The sequence below is a fragment of the Phocoena phocoena genome, chromosome 11 (assembly GCF_963924675.1).
Source record: "Phocoena phocoena chromosome 11, mPhoPho1.1, whole genome shotgun sequence".
NCBI classification, from domain to species: Eukaryota; Metazoa; Chordata; class Mammalia; order Artiodactyla; family Phocoenidae; genus Phocoena; species Phocoena phocoena.
Window position 1 is genome coordinate 44979935 of NC_089229.1, and position 24300 is coordinate 45004234.

At 39.3% G+C, this 24300-nt stretch overlaps 1 protein-coding gene across 1 annotated transcript in view; it reads right to left on the minus strand.

Annotated features, from left to right (window-relative positions):
* Positions 1 to 24300, minus strand: part of TRHDE (thyrotropin releasing hormone degrading enzyme) — a 390487-nt gene that overhangs the window by 251105 nt on the left and 115082 nt on the right. Inside the window, exon 3 of the mRNA XM_065887537.1 lies at positions 19738 to 19864. Coding sequence (XP_065743609.1) covers positions 19738 to 19864 — 127 coding nt within the window. The remainder of the gene's footprint in view (positions 1 to 19737; positions 19865 to 24300) is intronic.

The following is a 24300-nucleotide window of genomic DNA, read 5'->3' on the forward strand; positions in this document are numbered from 1 at the left end:
GGGCAAATGCCCTCCGCTCCTCTCTGGCTTCTCTAGTCCTGGAGGTCCTGTCTGACCTGCCTCTCCTGATCTCTCTGGCCTCCCTTCTATGTCCCCAGGACCACTCAGCCTGGAGGGGGCTTTGGAGGACGGGGGACTGGCCTGGGAGCTCAGCAGGCTCCCCGTGCCTGACTGGGCAAGGCAAACGCCCTCCACTCCTTTCCCGCTCCTCTGGTCCCGGAGGGCCCCTCCTGCCTGCCTCTTCTGTTCTCTCCTGGCCTCCCTCCTATATCCCCAGGCCCAACTGGGCCTGGAGGGGACCTCTGAGGGCATAGGACCCGGTTCCAGAGCCAGGCAGACTTCCCCGGCCGACTGGGCAGGGGAAACGCTGGGCCAGCTCCCCCTGATCCGAGGCCCAGAAGGTCCCTCCAGGCATGGAAACCCCTCCCCACCTCTAAGCCACCCCTCGGGGCGCCAGTCCTGTCTGGCCTCCACTTCTCCTCCCCTGTCAGTCTGCCCACATCCTCTTGGGGTTTTTTCCTGTCTCCTTGGGTGTTGGGGTACCCCACCAGCATCCAGCAGGTGCCCTAGTTGTGGGGAGACATGAACTCTGTGTCTTCCCACACTGCCATCTTGACTCTGCCCTATCCCATTTCAGATTTAATTTTTAAATTGGGTTCTGCTGACTTAAAATAATTGAGACTGTCTAAACTTAGAAAAAGAAAAAAATAGTGAACTAGGGGTAATTTACAATCAAACACTGATATTTCAATAATTCACTTATCCAGTACATATTTATTGAGCATCTATTGTACGTCAGGATGGGGGAGGAAAGAAAAATGTCCTCTACCTTTCTAGGTTCTTCTGGCTGGTCCAAGAACTAAAGAGATGTTAGACAGATTAATAGGAGAAAATCAAATTTTAATTACATGCATTCAGCGATTCCATAAGGATATGGGGCCCAAGGACAAGTTAGACAATTGAAGCTTATTATGCCATCTGAGAGAAGGAGAAGAGGGTAGGGGGGACTTCAAAAGAAAGAAAGGCAACTTACAGGAAGATGAACAAGAGCAAATGTTTGGTGAACAAAAGTTTGCTAGTAAATACATATTTGCTGGGCCATGCAAAGTCAAGAGGACCCAGAGAGGACTTTGATCAAAGAGGCATAGCTAAGTTTCCCCCGGTCTACCACACCTAGCTCATATTATACTTTAGTTATTTATGGTGATACTGCCTCTTCCTGGAACAGGCCCTTTATCTAAATTCGTTTAGGCAGTAAAGGGGAGGAGGTAAAAGCTCTTCCTGAGCTTTTTGTTTTTTAAAAACAATCAGCCCCAAATAATCCTCAAGACAAAGAGACATATTTGGGGGTGGCAAGTTTTGTTCCCTTACATCAGGCACTGAGAAATCATACATGGTTAACAAGATAAAATTCTTGCCCTTAGGAAATTTCCAGTTGAATAAGTAGACATTATTATATAAATGGCAAAATATACAATACAATGCATATATACATGCTATAAAGAAAAATAAAGAGGGACAAGGAGATAGGATCTAATGGGTAGTTACTTTTGATAAGATCATCAGCGAATGTCTATCTCTGATAGGAGGTGGCATTTGAACATACTCCCTAAATATGTCACTAGTGAAAAAGCATTTCAGACTGAAGGAGCAATAATTTAAACGACGAAATGAGACTGGTGTATTCAAGTAAGCATTAAAAAAATCATATAAATAGAGAGGAATAACCACAAAGGCAATGGCGGGTTCGGTCAGGAAGGTAACCAGGAGTCAGATCATGGAGGGCCTCATAGGCTGACATAAGGACTTGTTCTAAATTTGATGGAAAGCAACAGAGGGAATGTTAGGTTGCACGGCACGGGCCTGCAAGCCGTGTACTTGCCCAGCACTAATACTGAAAAAAGAGCCCTGCAGTCAGTAACAGAGACATCAATGATTTAATAGGTGGGGGATCTTACGCGTCTGAAGAAAGAAGGTCTTGGAGTGACACCCCATCGTGGACGGCAGACTGCAGGCAGGACATGGCAGCAGTCTTCCCTCTGGGGCAGGAGAGGGAGCTACCAGTTATAGGGGGAACTGACCTCAGGTTAGCTCATCAGTTACCAGGTGAACCAGCAGAGAGGCATGTCCCTTCTAGCCCCTCAGGCTAACGACATTCACTGGGCATATGTCTTCCCCTTTGATAAACTATCACAGTGGAGCCCTTCTGATCTAAAGATTAGAGCAATCACTACTTGGAGCCATGGTAAAGTACATAAGCATTTATACTGGTTAGGCTCCATGATTAAGAGGGAAGGTCAGTCATATGAGTACGGTGTAGGTGAAGCAGGGACTGGTCGAGTAGGAGATGTACAGAGAGCAAGAGAATAGCCATCTTAGGTGGCCTGGTCATACCGGGAGAGACTGATGTAAATGTGATTTATATTTTTAAAAGCTCACTCTTGGTTGTTTAGACAATAGAATCGGGCAGCAGGGAAGGTTGCAAAAAAGTTGCAAGAGAGAGAGTAGTTTAGAGGCCTGTTCAATAATATAGGAGAAAGAAGATGGTGACGTGGGCTAGGGAGTCGCAGTAGAAATAGGGAGAATGAGTAAAACACAGTATACATGTCGAAGGTAGAAGCCTAGAGGACTTGCTGATGAGTTGCATGAAGGCTATACAGAAGACAGCATCAAGACTGACTCTTCAATAGCTTACCTAAGTATCCCTCTACCCGGGGCTCCATTTGTTAAAATGAAGATGGAAGATGGAGCAGGCTTGGTGGGGGAAACAAGGGTTCTATGGTGGGAATGTTTACCTGTTTAACATCACAAATGTCAAATAAGTTAGAGCTCACAGAAGGTCAGAGGTGACTTAGTAAGCCTCATGCCTACACGGCCCACATTTTTCAGAACTTGGGCCGCAAGAAGGTGGCCCTCATATTGCGATACAGTCATTCCCGAGAAGGAAAGGGGGAGCAAGGAAACGGTGGAGAAGGAGAGCGCTTAAGCAAACAGTCAATTGCAGGGAACACATCTCATGTTTCAGAATCTGTCACATTTTTAAACCTAGCAAATAGCAAAATTGAGGGTCTGCTCTGACAGTGTCAGATTTTGTGTATCTGTTGTCAAACATATCAGTCACTGAAGATAAGAGATGAAAAAAACTACAAATAAATGATTACAGAAAAGGAAATATGCTGATCCTCTTTCTTAGACAGTGGTTGATTTATTTCTAACAATATAGTGCTGTGTTATAGTTGACATGTTTTTTGTACTGAGCCTAGACAGTGAATCTCAGATTGTTGAGCTCAGATGTGAAATGTGTCACAAGTATTACAAAGTTGTTACTACAAATTTCATGAAAGTGTTAAAGCTTACTATTAATAAGTCTTTTCTCTGTTTGAACCAGGGTTAATATATCGATACAATTCCCATACATTTGCTTTCTGCAGTGCTTCACTGGGAGAGAATGAATGGGTTGGGATGACAATTAGTAATTCATCTGGCCTGTGTGAATGTGCTTAGGTATACGCTACCCATTTGTGCTCTGAAGGTGGCAAAATTTAAGAAATACTAGTTTAGACAATTAACTGCCTAGACTTAGAAATGTTAAGATGAACTATTTTCAGGCCTACCTTATTAATGTGCTAAACTTAAATGTGTTAATAGTCACCAGTGTCTAATAAATGAGGCAAGACAACATTTCCTGAGTTCTCAAATTCTGAACACTGAGCAATCTGACTCATAGCTCAGATAACAGGTAGATTCTAAACATGCCACTTTCAACAGGATTTAAAGGAAATCCACAGAGCAGCATGTATTTGTGACTTTTACCCCTCTCATTTCCCAACACAACTCTTCCTTTTCTTAGGAATAACAAATTTCCTAAGAAAAAAATTGTACAGAGAAGAAAGTCATAATTAAATTTGATTATTGGCTTTTCTTAATAGACAATGAAGCCTATTCAACCATCACAATCCCAAGCATCCAGGGCATCTCGCAACAAGTTGAGTCTTTGCCATATTTATATGTGTACGTTCCCTAATCCAATTCAAATTCACATCTGTTCCAAGCTCTTTCATTCTACCCTCCGGAACTCCCTAGGCATCATTAGCAAATTCTCCTATCTCCTTAATTTCTTTTCTGAGTGTTTTGTTTTGTTTCTTTGTTTCTTTCCTGAGTGTTTTAGCTCTAATTGAAACTTGGCTATATCTTGAAGGACACTCTCTCAAATGGGGGTGATTTTTCTTTCACACCCCACAACATACAAGCCTGGAAGTGTCATCCTTGTTTAAAGCTACTTACACGACCTTCCTAAAAATCCCAGCTTTGAGTAAGTGATACCGCCTGTTTCCCAAATTCATCTGCTGTTGCCTCCCAGGCATCACATTTTATTAAATGCTGCCTCATTGATGATCAGGAAACACTGACTTTGTTTCCATCACTCTTCCATCATCCTTCTTGCATGTCTCAATGCCCACATGGATAATCCTTCAAAACGCTTGAGAGGCCCTGATCTCCTTAGTTCTAGTGTTCTTTTCCATTGACCACATCCAGACCACAGTCATACGCTGGACATTGTCATTCCCAATAACTGTACCACCCGGAAAGGTCTTCGTGTCAAGCAGTCCACTTCTTGTTTGTAACATCCTATATGTACAGCCTTGTTCCACCACTTCTTCTGCTTCAACAATACTTCAACCTCCTCTCTGGGATCTCCAACCTATCAATTCGACACATTTTCACAGCCACTCCTCCTCTCATATCCTAGGTCCCCATTTCACCCAGGTTAGATGATATGGGCATCACTGTAATTATTTAATAATTCCCTTCCTTTTATCTTCAACTACTTGGCCCTCTCTCCATCATTCTCACTCAGCAAAACCTCCACACTATTCTATGCCTATCCTGTGCCTGCACTGACTTACTAATGGTATAAGTTTTAAATTTATGACCATATAGTTAAGTGGGCCCCTCTGCTGTGCAGCAATCATACTGTATTTCTGTTATGATTTTGCTCTCCCACCCTCTAAGACAATTATCTCACAACTCTCCTCTTCTCAACCTCACCCATTCTCTACTAGCTCCTTTCTTAATTTGAAAATAGAGGTTGCAGAAAAAAATGGACATCTTAATCCTGACAAAATCAAGGTTTCCAGACATTACTCATTTTCGGTGACAATGTGAAATAAATTATAACGGGTATTTGATATAATAGCCTTCATGTGAATACAGGATATGATATAGTGTGTGATATATAAGATGTGAATATGTATGTAATCAGTATATCTAAATAAATAAGTTGTATACAAATATACCATATTTAGTTTTTAAAGGTATATATTAATAAATTGATATATAGTGTCTAAATAATATAGTATATAATTATTATTTATTAATACAAATTTAAATTCCATTAACGTATATATTCTTCATAAACTTAGGATCAAAACAAATGCCTTTAAGAAGAACAAAGTGTACTAAGTATTTTGAATGTACCAATTCAGTTTAATTCTTAAGCATTTATAAAAAATCTAGAAAAAACCAAATCCCTAATAAGGTTTGAGGGATTTGTAATTTTTACATTGTTGAACAATGAAGTTATCGAGTAACATAGGATTCAACAAACTGCAGCCTATGGGCCAAATCTGGCCAGCCATATCTTTTTGTAAGTAACATTTTATTGGGACATAGCCATATTTATTAATTTATATGCTGTCTATGGTTGCCACTGTCTTGCAAGAGTTGAAAAGTTGCAGCCAAGACGGCATATGGTTCACAAAGCTGAAAATATTTTCTACCCGATCCTTTACAGAGAAAGTTTGCTGACCACTATGATATTGATTATGGAGACTTCTTTACATGATTAAAATTCTTTCTAATCACAGATTTTTTTCACTACAGATAAGAGGGAGAGGCAAAGTAACGATACTTTAAAAGGTAAAGCAATAATTTCTTCTTAAGTAGTCAAAGTAATTGAAGCAAAATAGAATGGTAATGGAAAGGCCTGTATAATTCAAGTGGTTGCTACAGTCTTTTTTTTGTCATCCCCACCTCAGCCTAACAAACAGTGCTGTAAATGACTCAAGCCCATGCACGTAAGTGTTAGCTTGGGCTGCCATAACAAAATACCATAGACTGTGTGAGTTAAACAACAAAAATTCATTTTCTCACAGTTCTGGAAGCTATAGATCTGAGTTCAGGTTGCCAGCATGGTTAGGTTCTAGCGAGAGCTCTCTTCCTTTCTTCTTGGCTTGTCGACACCCACCTTTCGCTGTGTCCTCATGTGGAAGATAGAGATCTCTCTCTCTTCCTCTTCTTATAAAACACCAAAGCTAATGGATTAGGACTCTACCCTTATGACCTCATTTAACCTCAATTACCTCTTAATTACCTCCTGTCACCAAATATAGACACAAGGAGAATTAAATCTTCAACATATGAATTTGGGGGAGATACAATTCAGTCCATAGCAATAAGAATTCATGATTTGGGGTATATCCAAATTTCTGCTACAGACATGGACTATTGGTTTTGCCCAGGAGAGGAATTTTGCTCGTCAAGTTTCATAGCATTTACCAGCTGGCTTATTAGTATTAATAAAAATTAACAGGTTATATCTCAATGTACTTAAGAAGCTAAATGATCCTAAACGCTATCAACCTACCAATTATTTTACAGCTTAGTGAATATTTTTGTCTGTAAAATAAAAAGAATTGCTAAACTATTTAAAAGCTAAAACCATCCTATTTTATACTATTGAAGACACTCTCTAGGTCACTCATGAATTATTTCCCATACGAATATAGAACCCACAAGGAAAAATAATAAAGCCAATAAAGAATAAATCTAAGTTATAAACCATTGAAATTCCTCCAACTGAAAAATGGCATTTGGGACTCATCGTCTCTCAAAATTACCCTTTAAAAAGCTTAAACGCCCTAAAGGCTTCACTTACAACTACCATACTGGATTTGCTCTGCTTGTATATTGCAACCTCCCTTACTAAAGTTTGTTTTACAGTTCAGTCTGTTTTACATTTCAAAGTCCATAAGCAGCAGCATCAAAATTCTCAGAGACAGGAATGAAAAATCTCGAGACTAAAAGATGGACCAGTAGTCCATTTTACATTTGAAATCTCAAAAAGTTTTAGTCTCAATCCTAGATCCCCCAGTGTCATGGTAGATAAAGTCGTAATGTTAAAACTTTTTAAAATAGCTGATTCTTTTTTTAATGAGAATGGCATTTTTTTCCAGCTTTTTTTTTTGACATCTTTATTGGAGTATAATTGCTTCACAATGGGGTGTTGGTTTCTGCTGTGTAACAAAGTGAATCAGTGATAAACTTCATTCAAATGATTATATCACTTCTACATTAGCTAGAATTTTTTTTCTAACATTCTTTTTACTTGGTAATAATCTCCCAATATCCATCCAAGTTGAATTTTATACGGTTTGCTGAGGATTTGTCTCCTATATTTGACAAGGGAGTGAACAAAATACGTACACCTCACTCAGGTTACAATAGCACATCTGCTTCTCACCTTACAAAATTATAAGTAGATATTCTATGGTTTACAGCAAGGATGTTTATTATCCTTTATTATCTGATAAGATCAAAAGACTTTAATGTCAAAGGCAAAGGGATGCCCTGATTATGATTACCACTTAGAATTCCTAAACCTTAGAAATGATAATCAATAAGTAATCATGGCAAATCTTTACAGTGGAAACATCTGAAAAGTTCTGAATTGGATAAGGAACACTATCACAATTATACTGGAACAAAGAAAAGAAAAAAAAATGTATTTTGACTCTTTCTCTCCTAAGAGCATTTTGTCTTAATTGACTTTTAGATACTTAACCTTACTTTACATAACTATCCCTCAGTTTCTTGAAATGAAGCTATTTGGAAAAACCTTCTGATCTCAATATAAGCTATTTTAGCTCTCAAGTTTATGGCATAAGTCACCTTTCTTTTAAAACTGCCTGATTGGCAGTGCTTCTGTCAGCAGTAATCCCCAGCCTAGACTTTAATGAAATGGTCCTCCCTTTCTCTAGGGCTTTGGATAGCAATTTGGCTATAATTAATTCCAGATTGACCAATGGCCAGTGAAGGAAGTAACTCACTCTCAGAAGAGGATTATTACAACCACAATTTTGTTCTAAATACAGCTGCTCCATCTAGAAAGCACAGAAAATACAAATTATTTATCTTGCTATGTTAATTTCAAATGACCAAGAAAAAGAGAAGGAGGCATAAAAACATTGTTCCCTTTCATTGTAGCTACACAGAAAAAATAAGCCACAGGGGGGAGAAAAGAAACCTCATAGTTTTTCAAACTTGTCACAATTTTCTAAACTGTAGCTGAAACTGACATCAAAACTTCATTTGAAGTCCTATTGTAAAGTAGTAAACTCTGTTGATCCTCCCTTCAAAATATTCAGAATCTGCCCATTTCTCACCACCTCCACTGCTATGACTCTGGTCCGACACAGTATTAATTTCTCGGATTAATATAATAGCTTATCTATGCTTTGGGTTTGACTCCCCTTCTCCCAACAACCTGTTCTTCATGAAACAGCCAATGTGATCCCTTAAAAAATATAAGTCCTGCTATGGAATGAATTATATCCCCCAAAGTTCATTCATTGAAGTCCTAACTCCCAATGTGATGGTATTCGGAGATGGAACCTTTAGAAGCAGGTATTCAGGTTTAGAAGAGGTCAAAAGAATAGGGCTCTCATGATGAGATTAGTATTCTCATAAGAATAAGCACCAGAGAGCTTGCTTTGTCTCCCTCTGCTATGCCATGAAAACATACCAAGAAGGTGGACATCTGCAAACCAGGAAGAGAGCTCTCACCAGAACTCAACCATACTGGCACTCTGATCTCAGACTTCCAGCCTCCAGAACTGTAAGAAAATAAAATTCTGTTGTTAAAGCCACCCAGTCTATGGATTTTGTTATGGCAGCCCAAGCCGCTAGAGCAATGCCTTTGCTCAAAATAAAAGTGAATGTCATTCAATGGCTAACCAACAAGATCCTTCACCACCTGGCACAGTTACTTCTCAGACTACATCTCACCCCACTCTGTCTCATTCACTCTGCATCAGGCACACTGGTTCTTCAACAAGTCAGATACCCTCGTCCTTAGAGTTCCCACACTCTTTCAGATTTTGAATCAAATGTCACCATTTTCAGCAAGGCATTCCCTGACCATCCAACCTGTTTAAAACTTCAACCCCTCCCCCCACCAATACTTCTGACACTTGCTTCTCTGCTTTATTTTCTCTAGAGTACTTATCACTTTCTAACATTACATACATACATTATTTTATTGTCTGCCTCTCCGCCCTATTAAAATATAAGCCCAGTGAGGATGGGGATTGTTGTCTCTTTGGTTACCTGCAGATTCTTCAGTATCTAATAGAACAGTATCTAGTATATAACAGGTACTTAACAACGTTATCAAATCCATGAGTAAAGGTTATTTTCATTTCCAAGAACAACAAGAGATCACAGACAACTAGATACTTATTTCATTTTCAGATTGCAAAATCATCCCAGGTACAAAGTATGGCCTCTTAATAGCCTCAGTCTGGAGTCGCCAAGATAATAAACCAAAAGCTCAATACCTCTTCTTGGTATCAACTCACCCATTTTTCACCAAATATTTCCTTTACATAAATTCTAATCGGAAAGCGGCTGCAACTATAACTAATTCAACTTTCACCTCTTTCACTTGTATTTACCAAAAAAAGAGTTTCCTTGGTAGTTTAAATGAACATCACCATTATTTCTTTGTTTATTCTGTTAAAAAGAAATCATATTTTATTTCATTCACAAAGTAGCCAAAGCTTTGCCTTTTTCACCTTCCTAGTGTGGTAAAGATAGTTAAAAGAGAAAGAAGTCAGCAATCACTCATTCATTCAACAATAATTTATTGATTGCCTACCTTGGGCCAAGTACTGTTCTAGGCAGAGAGAATAGAGCAGAAGACAAACAGACAAAAACATGTCTGTTCTCATAGAACATTCACATTTGGCAAAGGAGGAGAGGTAGCTTGGAGACAGATAATAAATAAAATAAAACATAAATAAGATACATATTAAGGAAGATAATAGAAAGTGCTATGGAGAAAAGTAAATCAGGGAAGAGAGATGGGAAGTGATTGGCAAGGCTGCAATTTAAGTAGGGGGATCAAAGAAGACCTCACTGGAAAAGGTGATATTTCAGTCATGCACATATCTGAAGGAAAAGTGTTCTGGGCTGAGGGAAGAATGAATGCAAAGACCCAAGGCTGGCACATGCTTGGTATGTTGGAGAAAAAACAAGGACGGCACTGCCGCTGAAACAGAGAGAGTGAGAAGGAGAGAAGTAGGAGATAAAGTTGGAGTAGCAGCAAGTGGCCAGATTCTCAAGGGTCTTGCAGGCCAAAGAAGAATTCTGGATTCTACTCTATTATTAATGAGAAGCCATTGGAACATTTGAGCAGGAGTGCGACATCACCAGGTAAGTCCAATATCCTTCCCAAGAACTCAGTAAATTCAAGTATCTCACGTGCTCATCCCACTTTAACTTCACATTTCAGTGAGGCTCAACTCTTCACCCAGGCAAGAATGAGAGTAGTAGCTTTGGAAATGCAGAGAAGTGATCAGACTCCAAATACGTTCAGAATGTGGAACCAAAAGGATTTGTTGATGGTTTAGATGGGTAACATGAGAGAAAAACACTACAAGTCTAAGAATTTTTTTACCTGAACAACTTTTGAAGGGATGAAGCTCCCGTTTACTGAGATGGGGAAAAATATGGAAGGAGCAAGATAGTGGTTTAATATCTCAAGCTAAACATGAACATGATAATTTGAGATATTCATTAGGCATCCAAGTGAAGCTATCAAATAGTCAGTAGAAAGTAGAAGTTTGGAGTTGAGGCGTAAGAACCAGGCTGGAGATGTAAATTTGGGAATCCAGCATCAGCAGATGGCATTTAAGCCATGAGGCTGGATGAGGTCACCACCAACATAGGTATCAAAGGGAAGAGATGCAAAACCAGAGTCCTGGGGCACTCCAGTATTAAGCAGCTAGAGAGGGGAAGAGGAGGAAAACCTGGACTCAGAAAGAATGTCCAGTAAAGAAAGACAAACCCCCCAAACAGGAAAATGTGTTGCCTTGAAAGACAAGTGAAAAATGTGTGTCAAGGATTTGGAGAGAACAACTTTGTCAGAGGCTGTTGACAGCTCAAGACGAAGACTGAGAATTGGCCATTGGATTTAGTAATGTAGAAGCATTATTGAACTCAACAAGAGCAGTTCTAGTGTAGTGTTGGGGGCGAAAGACTGATGTAGAGTGCACTCAAGAGACAAGGGAAAGCAAGAAATTGGAGTCAGTGGAGACGGACAACCCTTTCAAGCAGTTTAGCTGTAAAATAAAGGAGAGAATGGTATAGTAGCTGCAGTCAGTGTGCCTGTGTGTGGTTAGGCTGAGAGAAATAGCACTATGTTTTTAATGCTGATGGGGAAAGACCCAACAAAGATGGAGAACTGAAGATCCAGGAAAGAGAAGAAAGAATTGCTAAAGGGATGTCCTTGAGCAGGTGAGAGAGGATGGGATCAGGTGCACAAGAGGAGGAGGTGTCCATTACTGGACCAACACCACTCGACCCATATTAATAGGAAAGAGAGCCGAGCGTATGGCACAAGACTCGTGCAATGACTACATAAGAAAATGTTGAAAGTAGTTATTTCCTAGCTTAATGGTAAAGTTGTAAGGGCCAAATACCTCTGCTGGAATATGTAAAACAATGCCTTGGAGGCATCTATAAATAAGCCCTGATTAAGTTAAGCACTTTCTAAAGTTGCATTCATTTTCAGGATAAACAATATTTCACAAAACCCTGACTGAATTAGTGAAAATATACTTAGGAGTAAATCCAAAGTTGTGAAGCTCTGAAATTCTTAAAACCAGAGAAGGAGGGAGGAGGGCAGTAAACAAACTGAACAAGTAACAATATTGGCAAACTAGCTAAATAATAAAAAACTGCTCTTTAACTAGACTGTAAGCTTCTAGCAGAAGAGGCCACTGTTGCTGAGTACAATATACATAGTAACTACTCAATAAATGCTGTTGAATTAGTTAATTCAGTTCTATAGCTGGTTTGTGTTGCATAAAATTCTCCACCCAGTGTACTTGTGGTTTGCTAGTTTATAGCAGTAATAATCTTATGCATCATTCCCACTAAAAGGCATTGCTTTCATTGATTTGTTTATTTCTTTTTTTGTATTAGTAACTGAATATTATAAACATTGAGCATCATATATATGTTTTGTTTGCTAGTACAATCTTGGAAGCGTATAGCATGTAATAGCTGCAAAACAGCTTAACAAGAACAGTTAAATGGCCATATTATAGAATAATTAATTAAGGGGGAAATGCCTTGCTAAATTGTGTTAAAATACTTGTTAAATATTGAAGTAACTGTGTCTCTTTGGTGGTGTTTCAGCACAAATGGTTATCAGAGTGAAGGTTAGGAACATATAAAAAATATTTTCCATTAAAAGACATGATAACTATTGGGTTGATGAGAAAATCACCACATGAAGGGTTTTTCAGAAATAAATTGCCTTCATAAAATTGGGAGACTATAGTTATTTGATTCCAAAGAGGGGGAAAAGGATAGTCATTTGAAAAAACTTATTTGAAAAAACCAGTACCTGGTAAACCAGAAGGCAAAGAACTGCCTCATCTGATTTCCTAAGAAATGCACTAGTACTGTTAACCTACTAGTTAACTAGAGATCCTTATGTTAGTCTCCACCAAGAAACCACATCATTAAATAGCTCCAGTGTATATTCAAATATTTTTAGGGATTCTGGTTGAAGGAAGCATCTTGGGAGTGAACAGACATTATACCTAATTAGACCAGACTATATAAAGAGCTTCTAGAGATTTTATTTCAAAAAGCAGTGCTAACTTGAGGCTAACAACAAAACATATATATAGTACTCAATATTTACCTAATCAAAAGGAAGGAAAGAAAAGTCATCATTTAAAACAATTAAGCCTCAAATAATAACTCAAGTATGAGATGTATAATTAAAATGAGAATAGTACTATACGATTATCATCTCAAATCAAAAACAACAAATATACCCATTACTTAAAGAAAAAAGATACATAACCACACAGAGTGAAATGTATAGCAGTCAATACAAATATTTTATGAAGGAAGAAACTCCAAAGCTTTACTACTTGCAAATAGCAAATCATCATCACCATCAACATCATCATCACCTCCATCATCATCACCACAATAAAGAAATGGATCTATCTGTTATAGCTTAAACAAAACTCAGTCATTCAAGCTAGCCTCTCTTATTCATGAACTTCAACAGGGCAATTTATCCCATAGCTTATCTGTTCCATTATAGAAAAACAGACTCCAACAACATGATACATAGAGCCTAAGGTATCCATGGCTTTCCCCACCACACAATTCTCAAAATAATTTCTCCCCTTTCTTTTCCACGTCTGATTACATTTGTTTCTTTTTTCAGGACTTTAGTAAAGATAAGCCTTCTTTTTATGTCCCTTTCATGCCTACAGCATCGTGCAATGATCCCACATTCTTAACTACATGGTTCTACATTTTTGCCCCACAAAATTTTGGAGCTTGATTACATTCGATATAGTGTGAGTCCCTAATCCATTAATTCCTGTAAATATCATATTCTCTCCTTAACGAAATCACAACCTCCTTGAAGCCATAAATTCTTGTTACAAAATACCTGTGCTCCCTCTACAATTACAGCACTGTGCCAAGGAAGTAACAAACTCTTCATAAAAGCATGGTGACCTGAAAAGAAGCAATCAAGCAAACTCCTTTATGAAACGTATTGATTTACAAAGTAGCAGCAAAAGAAAACTGAAAACTATTATAATTAATTGAAATCTAAACAGGATGAATAACAAAATATTCCAATACAAATCTGAGTCACTTTATCTGCCACCTAATTGACTTATAAAAAAAAACTATCATGAAAAAACATTTAAAATACTCAAATATATCTTCTGATTGATGAAATTATGAGTTATAAGATATGTGCTTATTTATTTTTTAAAAAAATTTTCTATAAGGACCATATATTACTTTTTAACATCAATATGAAATTTAACAAAAATAGTTACTACATTATTCCTCTAGGAATCAGATTACCTAGCTTATTAAGGTGACCCATATTTTAATCTCTGAATTCTCAAAGTTTCTGGAATCTGTTTCATCAGAATCCCAAGAATCTGGAGCCAGAGAACCTGGGTTTGAATTATAAATCCACTAATTCCTGCTGTGTGATCTGAGTACATTACTTAGTGCCGAAATTTCGTCACCTAGAAAATGCGAAAATAACAGCCACTACCTCAAAATGCTGTAATAAAGATTAAATGGGGCTTCCCTGGTAGCGCAGTGGTTGAGAGTCCGCCTGCCGATGTGGGGGACACGGGTTCGTGCCCCAGTCCGGGAAGATCCCACATGCCGTGGAGCGGCTGGGCCCGTGGGCTGAGCCTGAGCGTCCGGAGCCTGTGCTCCGCAGCGGGAGAGGCCACAACAGTGAGAGGCCCGCGTACCACACACACAAAAAAAGATTAAATGGGTTAGAATGTACGAAGCCCTTAAGAGTGGCCCACATTTAGTAAACACAAACCCATTTGTTTTTGTAGTTGTGGTCAGTAAGTTTTGGGGATAAGAGGAAAGGTAAGTTAATTATAAGTCTATAACAACCTTCTTTTAAAGTAAACCTCCATGTCTCAGACAGTTCTCATGAAAATAGGGCACAGAGCTATAGAAAGGCTTGCTGTACTGTATCAAGTAGATTCTGTACCTCACATTACAACTTAACAACAAGAAAGAGAAAATCTCTACAAACCTCCTACTAATAGTTTTAATTACCTAATGGAGAGATTTAAAAACAAATCCTTACACAGCATACCCTCCTGCCTATTTGGGCTTTAAAATGTTAAAGGAATATCTTTATGCAACAAGGAGAATCAATATTGTCCCACCTGCAAGCATCAGAATTCCTCTTAGGGAACTACTCTGATACACTACTTGGAGCGGAAACTCAAATCCTTAGGGCTGAGCTAGCGTAAGATGATACAATGGCAGAGAAAGTTAAGACTATTCAGCATTAGAAATGAAAGAAAAACATTGGGAAAGAGAGCAGATATTGCTGAGTTTATGACAGAACAGCAAAGTGATTTTTAAGAAAAGAAGGATTCAATATTACATTGTAAGGGTTTGTTTGGGGTTTTTGCAATGTAATGCCCTGACATTTACATATGCGCACATCCCCCCAAAGCACCAGTAGAGTCAGATCAACTGGTGGAGGTCTGTTTGGGGTTTTCTAATGCAAGTCAAAAAAAAGAGGCAAGTTCCACAACTCCCTTGACATCTGGGACAGGGACAACCTGTGAGGTAAGTATGTGATCTGTTCACAGAAACAGTTCTTCTCAAGAAGTGAGCATTTTTAGAACACAACTATTTCCCCTTCCCTTATTTCCAGAACCCTCCCCATAGGGAATTTTCAGAAATGCCGATCTGTGATCTGTACTCACTGTCTCTAGTTGCAGCATCCACCCCATTTGCTCTTGAACACACCCATCAGGTTTTTGACCTGAAACTGCTCTTGCCCAGGTCACACGGTAGCCTCAATGAATGATCAATTCTCAGCCCTCATCTATCTCGACTTACCACAATTTATCATCTGCTTTTCTGTGAAATACTTTCTTCACCAAATGCTCAGAACATCTAATATACCTATTTCTTTAGTGCCTTAATCACTTGCTTCTCAGTAGCCTTTACCAGCTCCTAATCTCTCTAACTGCTAAACGGTTTCTATTCTCTTTTTTTTTTTTTTTTTTTTTTTGGTCTGCATTCAGTCTTCATTGCTGTGCGCGGGCTTTCTCTAGTTGCGGCGAGCGGGGGCTACTCTTCGTTGCGGTCACTGTGGTGGCTTCTCTTGCTGTGGAGCATGGGCTCTAGGCACACAGGCTTCAGTAGTTGTGGCGCACAGGCTCAGTAGTTGTGGCGCGCAGGCTCAGTAGTTGTGGCACATGGGCTTAGTTGCTCTGCGGCATGTGGGATCTTCCCGGACCAGGGATCAAACCTGTGTCCCCTGCATTGGCAGGCGGATTCTTAACCACTGCACCACCCAGGAAGTCCCTCCTATTCTCTTTTCTACCTGCTCTCACAGCCTTGGTGATCCCGTCCAGCCTCATAGCTTTATACCTCATAAAATGCCAGCAAATGTGTATCTCTAGCTGGATTACTCAGCCAAACTCCATATTTGTAAATTGAACTGTCTACCTGAGTTTCTTACAGACATCAAGTTGCCACCTAAATGTTTAATAGATGTATCAGTCTTTAAAATGATATCTTCCCATAATCCTTCTCTCTCAGTAAATGGCAATTCCATCCTTCTAGTTCTTAGGCACAAAACCTTGGAATCACTTGTGGTACGTCTCTTTCCCCCAAATCCCACATCCAGTTCATCAGCAAATTTGCTGCCTCTACTTTCAATATATGCCTAGAATTAGACCACTTCTGACTACCTCACACGTAATATCCTAGTCCAAGCAATATCAGATTTTCCCTGAATTTTGCCATAGCCTCTTAACTGGTTTTCATGCCTCTGCCCTTTCCCCTACAACAGGATCTCTCAACCTCAGCATTATTAATATCTTGGGCTAGATAACTCTTTGTTGTAGGAGGCTGTCATGTGCATTGTAGGATGTTTAGCAGCATCCCTGGCAATAGTACACACTCCACCAGTCCCCCTTGAGTTGTGAAAAACAAAATGCCTCCAGATATTACCAAGTGCCTCTGAGGGACAGAATCACCCCTCGGTGGAGAACCATTGCCCTACAGTGTATTCAACCTAGAGACAAGAGTGACCCTTTTATAACAAAAGCCAGATTATGTAATACCTCTGCTCAAAACTGACCAATAGATCTCCATCGTACCCCCCACAAAAAAACAAATAAAAAAACCAAAGTCCTTACCACAGCCTGCTGGCTCTACAGGATCTGTCACTTACCCACTAACCCTTGACCTCATCTCCTATTTCTCACCCGTTTACTCACTCTGCTCCAGCCCTATTTGCCTCTTTGCTATTTCTCAAATACATGAACAAAGTTCCCATCTCAGAGTCTGGGCACTGTGTTCCCTCTGCCTAGAGTCCGTGTCCCATGATATCCACTTGGCTTACTCCCTCACTCCCTTAAGTTCTTTGCCCAAAAGTCAGCTTCCCAATAAAGCTTTCCATATTCACGCATTTAAAACATTCAGCCTTTTCCCCATGCCCCATGTGCTCCCCACACTTCCTATCCCTCCATTCTAGCTTTATTTTTAATGGCACTTATCTCCATCTGACATGCTATATGTATCCCTAATTGCTTAAATGTCTGGCTCTACCTAATAGAATGTTAAGCCCCAGGTGGGAAGTGATTTTTGCCTTCTTTTATTTGCAGCTGCCCCCCAATGACATAGACAAGTGCATATGTGAGGTACTCAATAAATGGCTATTAAATAAATGAGGGAAGGAAGGAAGGGAGGAAAGAGGGAAGGAAGAAGGAAGGAAGGGAGGAAGGAGGGAAGGAAGAAGGAAGGAGGGAGGGAGGGAGAGGAGGAAGGAGGGGTGGAAGGGAGGGAAGAATAGGTGTCTTGGAAACCATCTTAGATCTAAAAAGTCAAGGCAGATGCAGCTGATATCTAGGATACATCTACATTCATCATTCACAAAGACTGAGTTAATGTCCATAGAATTCATTTAAAATATAATTTGTAACATACAGTAGAAAGTAAGGATTTGTCAAAATGCTTCTGTGCTTTGGAATTTTTATGTAGGGAGCATTTAGAAAGTATATTTATAAATCCATTAACATATAGCTCTAAATATTTAAAGGTATATTAAATAAGTAGAACTTCAAGAGAAATTTTACAAAGTGCAGGGGATGTGGAAATCCCCCTAGATACATAAAAAGGAGTGTGCTGGGATTAGTCAAATCATTCAATTATATACACCAAAAGGTAGCTTAACAAGTAATAGTAACAGTGAACAAAGCTCTTTTCTACAGATGAAAGACTGCATAGTTCAATTGTGAGTGAAAGAGAGGAACAGAAATGCTTCCTGCTGCAAGCTGACAGTTACATGGAACCCCCTGAAGTTATAAATTGAGTTCCTCTACTAATTACTGGTCTGAAGGGGAAAAAGATTCACATTTTATTTCTCTTGCTGAACGTGCAACATAAGCACTCGTGAATTTTACATTAGGGTCAAGCTGAGAAGTTCCCAGCCTGTTTTACCTGGTGTAGAGAACAGTGTCACCCCCATGCAAATGAAGTCAGGTCTTCCTTTCTGCCTTGGGTGCCTACCAGGGAGATTTCAGTGTAACAGATTCTAATAGGGAAGTTGATATAGAGGGGAAAATAAAGAAGGAAGAACAAAACAAAACACAGATCCCATTTGAAATAAAATTTTGTTTAGAAAGTTGAAAGAAAATCTTAGGGATTCTAAGAGCACATGTTTCAAAAGACCTCAGAATTTTGTAATATCACTCATTAAAACTGTATGCTACACCCACTGATAACAATATCAACTACTCTATCTACTTTCTGAATCACTGATTATAAGACCAATAAAGCTACACAGCAGGCAGGTACTTTAGTGAAATAGGCCCATCTCCAGAGACAAGAGCCTGCGGTTCAAATGCTAATACTTTTGACCAGGTAAGCACTTTATTTTTGTCAATGAGTGATAACTTTTATGTGGATGCTGATTAACAACACTCCTGAGAAGGAAAATGGAGCGGGGAGGAGGGGTGAAGAACAGAAAACGGTTGTGATATTAATATTTCCAAACAGGTTTTCTGAGAAGACAAAATAGCTTCAGCATTTCTAATGGGTATGTATATACCCTTTCTAACTTCCTGGAACATCACAGTTCACTCCCTGTAAAAGCAGCAGCTTCATGCAAATTAGGATAACAAAATTCATTCATGTACTCATTCAACAAATAATTATTGAACCTACTCACTTTGTAAAAGAAAGAAATGCAAACATATTCATGGTGAACACAATCTCCATCATTGCAATTTTCCTCCTCTCTTGTTTTTATTCTATTTACTGTAACTGTGTACTCAAAATATGACTGAACAAAAATAATCTAATGGATGACTAATACATTCAGGGCTAACATGTGAGAATTAGGAAACGGAAACTAATCAATGAGTGTCTTCTTAGTGTAAAATATTGTATAGTTCTGGGAGTCATCAAGACCTACCTTGAAATCCCAACTCCTTTTCTTACTGGCTGTCTGAGTAAATGAAAGACTCCCAGGTCTCAATTCCCTCATGTGGAAAATGTTCTAACAGTACCCACCCACAGAGCAGTTGTGAAGATTAAACAAGACGTTGGCAAGCACCCCTCCATAGTGATTATCCAACAAATTAGCTATTTGAGTTATCTTTCGGAATCTTAAACTCACATAATGCCTTTCTTAATTCCTATGAGCATTTTTTGGCAAGACTTAAAAACACTGAATTTTATTTTACCTCTTCAGAAGAAACTGTTTTCTGTGCTCATCTTCTCTAAAAATATAACCCTTAGAATTTTCCATGTTTCTGGATGTCTCAAATAAATGCATGAAGAAGAAATTCCACCTTCAAGGAGCCCTTACAATAAAATAACCAAGGAAATTCTTACCTAGTTTTGGCAAGGAATAGGGCACTTGGAAGTAGTCTTCATAAAATTCTATTAATCTCTTTGTTATGTGGAGAGCGTAGTCCCCGGATCCTCTTCTGATAGCATCAGGTCTTGCATATAAGCGTACCTAATTAAAAATATATAGAAAAGTTACTTTAGCCTTTTGATCCTCCAATTTTATCTTCCCTGCATATATGAGCCTATACAAATCACTTTGAATACTACGAATATTAAGCAGCATTCTTGTTCATATATCAAAGCATGCTGTGGCTGAAAGAACCAAACTTAAACAATTAAAGTAACCAAGTCGAGCAAGTCACAGTTTCCCAGCTTTACAAGTTGACACAGAGAAGATTTATATTGCATCAAAATAAATATTCAAAGTTATCACTTACATGTGCTTGCTAGAGATAGGAAGGTACGGTGGATTAGTATAACGGTTTCCTGACTATGCTGAAAGCAGGAGGGATATGGTGGCTTGGCAGGAGAGAAAATTCATGGTTTGTTAAAGTTACACTGTAGCAAGCTTTGGAAGTATTACCAGGCTGAACAAAAAAAAAAATTTACGCTTCTTCTTTTCTTTGGAAGCAATTATCCAATTGTCCTTATTCCCAATATGCAAAGTAGGATAGAAAACTTTTCATGTACATAAATGATTGCCATTTTGGAAGGCTGTCTGCAACCATTGCCGGCTTCAAAACCAGCTGAAGTAAGTCATATTTCTAACACAATCTGGATACTTAATATTGATTTTCAAATCAAGCATTGTATATTATCTAGTCCTTGGCCAAAAAGGAGCCTGAGGCAAAGAACATAAAACTGAACAAAACTAACAACTGTACAGAAAAGGTTAAAATGAGATTAGTTTTCTTAAAGCTTTCATAAAGCTATCTGGCATCTTTCTTTCCAAAGGCTAAATCTGTTTTTCACAGATGTGGTCCCTAATCCTCATATCAATTCTGTGAATAAGAAATATGTATTTTGTGGAGCAGCGGAGAGCCCGGGAGGTGGGTTTTACTCTTGCTCTGCCACTAACCAAGCTGGGAGATATTGAACAAATTACTTAACCTCTTTGGGTCTCAAGTGTTCTCATTTATAAAATGAAGGTATTAGCCACCAGCTGGTTGCTAAAGTGCTTTTCAGTTCTAAAACACATTACTTCCAATCCCATTTTACAGATAACAGAGGTTGTGTTCTTTGCAAATCACTAAAAAAGTAAATGGTTTACTTGGTGTTTAGAAATGGATCTTTATATTCCACAGGAAGACAAAAGAGAGCTGTACCCAATCACATAAAAATGGATTATACAATTAACTCTTTATTATTCTTGCTTAAGGAAAGACAACAGAGATGTGTATAATCAAAAAGAGCAAAAAGTCAAGGAAAACACATTCTGACTTTGTTAGAAAGACCTGTAATTCAATAAGATGTTTACTAAATTCAGTAACAATTATTTACTGAAATTGTGAAACGACTTCCCATCTTACAACCAAATGAAATATCAAATGTAGTTCACAGTTGCCTACAGTTTGGGTTGGCAGGACTATAAACCCAAAAACTGTCAGGAAACACCACCTGCAACAGCAGAAACTACCACTCTCAGAGAGACAGTGGTTAGGACCCCCTACCTCTGACGTCAACTGCTTATAAACTTGCAATGTCTTAAGTTCCCAAAACACAGACCCTAAGGAAAGTATGAGTGTACAGGTGATTTATCAAGGAAGTGTTCTCAAGGAGAAACCTACAAGGGAGCAAGGAAAGCAATATAAGGCAGCATAAAAAGCCAAGCAAGGGTGTAATTTCAAGTGAAGTCCTGGCCTCGGCCTGATCCTACAGGGAGCTCTAGAGTGTAAATTGCACTGGTGAGTTTGTGCTGCCTTGAAGTAAGAGAGCTTCCATATTCCTGCATCTCAGTCATTGGATACTGGTTACCCAGGAGAAGGCATAAAATCCCAGGCACTTGTTCTTGAAGGATCTGGATGATGCAGCTCCTGTGGTCCAAGGAGAGTCCTTGGGAGAAGAGGTCAGGTGTGAACTGTTAGAAGCGAAAGAGCGAGAGCTGAGTGGTAAGCACACCAAACAGGAGAGGAGATCTGGTCTGTGCACCAATAGCATACACCACAGACAAGAATCATTCATTCCTGCATTCACTCATTCAACAAATATTTATTTGGCATCTGCTTTGCACCAGGGCCTGGACTAAGCATTTTTAAGTGATGAAGAAGACATGTTCTCTAACCACAGATGGTACAAAGCATTATTGGGAACAAAAAGCAATGAGAATGTAATCCCCATTCTCAAAGAGCTTCCCATTAATAAAGGTAAATTAGATAATAATAACAGATAATGATGCATGCCATATGAATGGTAAGCCATGAGTGCCAAGCGGATACTGAGGAGAACAGATAGTTTTCAGAAGGTTCAAGGTGAAGTAAATAGTAAATTCATGTTAAAACCATAACCAGGACCACTGCAAAATAATGCAGCAAAAGGTCACTGATTCTACTTAAAAGGAGCATCACTGATTTTAGTAGAAACACAGCCATTCCTGTCAATCAGCTCTACCTGTTAGTCAAGCTATCTGTAGGCCCAGACAAGAGAAGCACAATTAAATCAATCTGGTTGTCAAGATTTGATGGAAATGATCCAATCTGAGTGAGAAGATAAAACGTACAGAGTCATTTACTCATTTAAACATTTATTACACGCCTGCTGTGTGCCAGGCATTGTACTAGAGAGTAGAAATAGAAAAATAAAAATTTCTGCCAGAAAGCAAACAAAATATTTACTCTTACTGCTCTTAAGAAGCTCACAATATGTGGAGAAACAAACAAATAAATCAACAGCAAAATACAATGTGAGAAATGTAACTGCATTTTGCCTTCCCTCCCATTACAATGGACCCCTGCAATATAATGGAATGAACTCCCATTACAAAGGACTGAGCTCCTACCCACGGCCAAACCCTCCACATTCTACCCCTCCTGCCTTTTCGAAGACATTATTCTCAAAATTCTCCCCTTTATCTCCCATATCACCAATTTATGCTTCCATACTGGATCCTTTTCATCAGCAAACACATACTCTGTATCGTTTCCTATGTTTAAGAAAAATCTTTGCTGACCACAGTTCCTCCAGCTATGGTTTCCAGCAACGGTCCTTGAAAGAGTTTCCTATATAGTTAGAATTAACATGTAAGTTAACATGCAAACTAGAATACTTTCAAAATAAACAGGAGCACTTAACACCCTGAGACAACAGGTAGAAGTAGGGTGCTTGCCCATTTATGCTCCCTGTTTCTGGTCTCTCTTGAAGTCACCGCAACAAGGCTTTCATCCCCACTGCTCCACCAAAACTGCTCTCATCAGCATCACTTATGGCCCCAGGATGCCACATCCAACCGTCAGCTCCCAGTCTTCAATATGCTTAACCTATCGGCAGCATTTGACACAGTTGATCATTTCCCCTCTTTCAAACACTTCCTGCACTTGGCTTCTATCTGGTTGACCACTCCTTCTCAGCCTCCTGGCTGATTCATCCTCATCCTCTCCCTCATCCCTCTCACTTCTTAATGTTGGAGGATGCCTGATTTTAATCCATAGACATCACTTCTTGGTCTACACTCAGTCCCTTAAAGACAATATTGAGTCCCATGGTTATAAATATTATTTGGATGCTGAAGACCTACCCCATAATTCCAGACTTCCAACTGCCCACTGGACACCTCCACTTGTATATCTAATAAGCTTCTCAAAAGTAACACATCTAAAATCCAAATACTCAATCTCTCTCTCTCTCTCTGTCTCTCTGTCTCACAAACACACACTCACACACATACACACCTGCTCCTCCTGAAGCCTTTCCATCCAGCTGCCCAAGCCCAATACCTCAAAACCATCCTTGTTTTCCCTCTTTCTCTCACACTCCCAGGTTCAACTGGTCATCACATCCTTTTGGATCTACCTTAAAAATATACCCAGAATCCAATCACTTCTCACAACCCCACCACCACCATCCTGGTCCAAGCTTCCTTCATTTCTTGCCTGGATGAGTGCTCTAATTTCCTACTGATGCCTCATCCCCTACTCCATTCAGCCTCTTTTCTACATAACAACAACAGCAAAGTTCCAATTAAAATAAATATCAGGGACTTCCCTGGTGGCACAGTGGTTAAGAATCCGCCTGCCAATGCAGGGGACACGGGTTTGAGCCTTGGCCCAGGAAGATCCCACATGCCGCAGAGCAACTAAGCCCGTGCGCCACAACTACAAAGCCTGCGCTCTAGAGCCCACGAGCCACAACTACTGAGCCCGCGCACCACAACTACCGAAGCCTGCACGCTTAGAGCCCGTGCTCCGCAACAAGAGAAGCCACCGCAACGAAGAGTAGCCCCCGCTCACCACAACTAGAGATAGCCCGCGCGCAGCAACGAAGACCCAACGTAGCCAAAAATAAATAAATATCAAATCATACCACTCTTCTTTTTGTCTTCTAGTGGCTTCCCATGTCATTTAGAGTAAAAGTCCAAGTTTTTACAATGACTCCCAAATCCCTATAAAAACC